The sequence below is a fragment of the Gymnodraco acuticeps genome, unplaced genomic scaffold (genome assembly GCF_902827175.1).
Source record: "Gymnodraco acuticeps unplaced genomic scaffold, fGymAcu1.1, whole genome shotgun sequence".
Lineage (NCBI taxonomy): Eukaryota > Metazoa > Chordata > Actinopteri > Perciformes > Bathydraconidae > Gymnodraco > Gymnodraco acuticeps.
Genome location: NW_022990047.1, coordinates 3,533,123 through 3,538,531, shown reverse-complemented (window position 1 = coordinate 3,538,531; position 5,409 = coordinate 3,533,123). Strand labels below are relative to the sequence as shown.

General features: G+C 42.6%; 1 protein-coding gene across 1 annotated transcript; it reads left to right on the top strand.

Moving 5' to 3' along the window:
* The first annotated feature begins 2,910 nt into the window (after positions 1-2,910).
* LOC117545812 lies at positions 2,911-4,847 on the top strand. The gene is made up of 2 exons (XM_034215803.1): positions 2,911-4,279; positions 4,440-4,847. The coding sequence occupies exons 1-2, from the start codon at positions 3,190-3,192 to the stop codon at positions 4,823-4,825; spliced, it is 1,476 nt and encodes a 491-aa protein (XP_034071694.1). The 5' UTR covers positions 2,911-3,189; the 3' UTR covers positions 4,826-4,847.
* The last annotated feature ends 562 nt before the right edge of the window (positions 4,848-5,409 follow it).

Below are 5,409 nucleotides of genomic sequence, written 5' to 3'. Positions count from 1 at the left end.
TCCGACCTCTGCAGCTCATCCAGAATGCAGCGGCTCGTCTGGTCTTCAACCTTCCTAAATTCTCCCACACCACTCCGCTCCTCCGCTCCCTTCACTGGCTTCCGGTAACTGCTAGAATCCACTTCAAGACACTGGTACTTGCTTACCATGCTGTGAATGGATCTGGCCCTTCCTACATCCAGGACATGGTTAAACCGTACACCCCAGCGCGTGCACTACGCTCTGCATCAGCCAAACGACTCGTTGCGCCCTCGCTGCGAGGGGGACTCAAGTTCCCATCGGCGAAAACACGTGGGTTTGCTGTCCTGGCTCCAAGATGGTGGAATGAGCTCCCCATTGACATCAGGACGGCAGATAGCTTGCACATCTTCCGGCGCAAACTGAAAACTCATCTCTTTCGACTCCACTTCGAGCATTAGAACTATTAACGAAGCACTTTTATACTAATAAAGGACTGGCTTACCTAAAGCCAGTTGAGTAGCACTTGAAATGTTTGGCTCTATGAAACCTGATGTACTTATATGATTCTGTTTTCTTCAAGGTTGTGTCTTCCTGGTCGAATGTACTTATTGTAAGTCGCTTTGGATAAAAGCGTCAGCTAAATGCGATGTAATGTAATATAAAAACAGCGGCCCGGGGTGCAAAACGTATCAATGACAGCGACCCTCTACCACACAAAACAACATCATTTATATAAACACCCAGAGGTGTGGACTCGAGTCACATGACTTGGACTCGAGTCAGAATCGAGTCACCAATTTGATGACTTGAGACTCGACTTGACACAATCACAAAACACTTGTGACTCGACTTGGACTTGAACACCAATGACTCGGGACTTGACTTGGACTTGAGCCTTCTGACTTGAGGTGACTTGATACTTTAATGTATTCAAAAAAAGTTCCTCGCAATATATTTACCGAAGCAACAAACCAAAACGTTGAATCTCCGCAACTTCCCCCATGATATAGCTATTAACCAATCAGGTTGCAGGAGAGAGTCATGGCCATGACGCTGCGTGATGCTGCGTGACCCAGCACTATCGAAAAAATGAGTCGCATTTGGCTACAAAAATTACGCAGTTTTAAACAAAAAGTGAACGGCACAATGCGTAACCTGTGCCGCACACATCACAGATGGAGACGCAACAACCTCGAACTTTGTTCGCCATCTGAAACTGCATAAAGAACGGTAAGTCAAGTCTACTATTAGCTTTTTGTTCATCTCGTGCAAACGTTAGCTTAAAAGCTAAATATCTGTTGTCTATCCAGCTAAATAGATGCGGGTTCTATAAACAGTCTATGGTTAAAAATATACGGTTGCATTGAATACACAATGTAATATGTTAGCATTACAGGGGCCAAGCCGCTAGGATAACGTTATGTTGCCGTTCTCCAGAGACAAATAATGAATATCCCGCGTATGCGATCCAGTTGTTGTGATTTGATTCTGTGCACTGGGAACGGTCTAGCAGGTAGTCATCATTGTGTCTATAAATATAGCCTTTATATTTACAAAAAACGACCAGAAAGGTATCTAGTTCCCTCTATATTTTCACTGATGGATAGCAGTGGTGTTGCACTCAGAAATTCGGTTCTCTTTCTTCACTGTCGGCACTTTAACCCCACAACTAGGGGTGGGCGGATCGATCCCAAAATATCGATACCTCCGATATTACGTTACGTTTCAAAATATCGATACTAGAGCCAATAGGATCGATACTGTTATACTTTTTTTCTCGTCTCCTCTACTCGTCAATTTCTTCAAAAAACTATGTGCAGACGAACACAAGTATATGCTCTTTTCTTCTCTCTCCACTGCTGTCCTCTTCTCCTCGAGGCTCCCTGCCTGAACGCCGATTATCAAGCTGACTGACAGCAGCCAGCAGGGCAGGACAGCAGCAGCCAGCGACTCGCGAGTGCAACACACACACGCGCATGATGGCTGAGAGAAAGAGCAGCGTTGTGTGGAGCAATTTCACAACTGGCCATTAAAACTTAGCGAACTGTGATGTGTGCAAGAAGACAGTTCGCTACTTTGGCCACTTTGTATTGTTATTTTTCATGTTTGCACTTTAAATTTGCAAAAGTAAAACGTGTATTTGTCTATAAAAACTGTCCTGTCTTTATTCATGAAAATGAATTCAGATTTAGTCTATTTATGATGATTTCAGCTCAAAAATCATGTCATGCAGCTCTCCCCTATATGAAAGTACATAAGACGCTTTTCATTAAAAAAGTATCGGTATCGATATCGGTATCGGCGATACTGGCCCTGAAATACTTGGTATCGGATCGAATCCAGATTTTGTGGTATCGCCCACCCCTACCCACAACGAGTACACTTTGAACACACACTTATTATTTGCTGCGTCATACAATTTACCGCCATAAACTCCTTACTTATTTTAATCCAACGAAGAAGCCACGATCTTCTTCTACTTGTTCTTCTCTTGTCTACTCAAAGGCGCCTCATTGTGGCGAAAACTAGCAACAACAACAATATTAATACTGTTTCGAAGCACACAATATGGAGATGTGAATGACATTAGAAAATGATTAGGTACAACATTAAATACAAATAAAAATAGATTGTGGGGTCCCTTATAACATACTGTACACAGTGGAATTAAACATTCTTAAGATTAACGTTGCATTAACTTAACATCAGGGATCTTATTAATAAATTCCTGCTGACAGTCACAGTAGCCTAACCTTACTGATCCCTCTTAAAATTAAAATAAAAACACGTTACTTTACCAGCAGATAGACAATTGATAATTCAATTATTAATGTGACTAATAAAGAGCAGTTTGATCTGCAATTCGAGAAAGAACAACAATGCATTTACTAATTGTTCTATTCTTCATATGTTTACCTTTTTACAGATATGAAGAATACCAGAGGAACAAAAGCATTACAAATGATGCACAACAGCCTTCAGTCTCACAGTTTTTTGGCAACCAAGATGGACAGTACAGCGTGAATCATCCACAGCAGAAAGCTATCACCAATGCAATACTGTCCGACTTAGTTGTCGATTGCAGCTTGCCCCTGTCAATTATTGAAAATAAGAGTTCGCCACTTTCTGACAGTAGTTGACAGAAAGTACAGGCCAGTTTGTCGCAGGACACTGACTGTGAAAGTAGAGAACCTTGCTGTGGAAAGACGTTTCAAATTAAAAACCCGGATGAGTAATATAAATCATGTCTCAGTCACTGTGGACATTTGGTCTGACAGAAAGATGAGGGGATTCCTTGGTGTTACTGCACACTATTTAGAGAAGGATGAAGAGAGGATAGAGCTGAAATCCAATCTCCTGGCCTGCGACCGCTTCAAAGGCTCACACACAGCTGAAAGAATCTGTGAGCAATTTGAGGCTGTATGTGATGAGTACAGCATTAAAAACAAGATAGACTACATTATTAGTGACAATGCTGCCAACATGCGTAAAGCGTTCACTGTGTGCTTCCCAACGGAGCAAGAAGATGAAGATGTTGATGAAGAGGATGATCTTGATGACCCAGAGCTATGGCATGACCTTTCCCTTGAAGATCAGGAAACGGTAGATGCTGCCCTGGCAAAAAAACAGCGCTTGCAGTGTTTTGCGCACACACTGCAGCTGGTGGTGGGAGACGGATTGAAGGAAACAAAAGGAACAACCTCTTCTCTTGCAAAGTTGTCGAAGCTCAGCTCACTGCTGCATACAAGCACAACTTTTAAAGATGTGTTTGATGCTGAATTTGGGGAACAAAGAGGTATCCCTGCTGCTGTCACCACAAGATGGAATTCGACACTCAGGCAAGTGAAGGCAGTACTCCGTTGTGAACATCCGAAGCTTTGCCGTGTACTAGAAAAGGCTGGGCACAAGGAGTTGTTGTTCACAGCACGGGAGTGGAATGTTTTGAAGGAGTTGGTGGACATCATGAATCCATTTGGAGAAGCAACAGATTTGACACAAGGGGAAAAGATAGTGACAATCAGTTCTGTTGTTCCATCTGTCCTGTCCCTAAATCACCACCTTGAGAAGCTGAAGCCACAAGTCCGTTTCCTCAGCAGCCTGGTTAGAAGTCTCCAGGTGTCCCTGAAGAAAAGGTTTGGGGGGATTTTCATCAATGTGAAAATGGCCACATTAACACAGGATGGAACAACTGCCCCCTTTTCAGATCCTGTGTACCTCAAAGCAGCTGCTTTGGATCCAGCCTTTTCTCTGATGTGGATAGACCACCATGTGCTGGTCAGTCTTGAGGTCAAAGCTGAGGTTCTACAACATGTGAAAGGTAAACTTAATTGAGTTTATTATTACTTATTTACTCATAATTTCCTTTTAATTGATTGCAACAATAATATGTGTTCAGTTTAAACTACTGCATCACCAATACAAAATATAATAAGGGCTCTTTGTGTCTTTTTTTGTTTTGTTTTTACATGTTTTGCCAGAACTGATCCTGCGAGAGGCTGTGGAGACAGAGCAACCTACGCCTTGTGTTGATGAGGAAGAGCAAGAGAGCCTTGGACAAGGTGAAGGGCTGTTTGCTGCCTACCATAAGAGGAAGAAGAAGGATGTTGGGACCACTCCAGCACTGCAGCTAAGTCACTATCTCCACATCGCTGATGGACAGAATGTCCTTTTGTTCTGGGCAATGAACATGAAGGTTCTTCCTTCGCTGTTCAAAGTGGCCATTAGAGTTTTGGCAGTGCCTGCCTCCAGTGCTCCGGTGGAGCGAGTTTTTAGCCATGGTGGCATCATCCTGCGACCCCATCGTGCACAAATGAGTGACCGACTATTGACCAATTTGGTCTTTTGCAAATGCAATGCATTATAGGGCCCCGAGATAATAGAAAAAGTGTGGGTGAATGAAACTGTTACTTCATGTTATGTTTATGCAACTGTTATGTTTCTCAGCCTGTCGCTTAATTTAAATTTGGTCTCTTGGACCCTGAGATTGATGCATCTATAACTTGTGTTTTTCACTCACTCACACTGTCTGACAATAACAAACACACACTTCACATAATTTTTCATAATAAAAAAAAGCACACAAATTGTGTGGCTGAATGAAACTGTTACTTCATTTTATGTTTATGCAACTGTTATGTTGAAAAGCACATAATGACTTGTTTAAGACACGGTTTTCAAAGTTTAGGACTTGGGACTTGACTTGAACTTGCCCAACCTGACTTGAGACTTGACTCGGACTCGAGCGCAAAGACTTGAGACTTGACTCGGACTTGAGGGCAAAGACTTGAGACTTGACTCGGACTTGCCAAACAATGACTTGGTCCCACCTCTGTAACCTATCATGACAGGGCACCCACAGCCAAGTAACAATTAGAAATGAATTAAGTCGGCACGGCGGCCCACATTGAAAATGACTTCGGCCTACCTTTGATGATCAAATCACTTAAA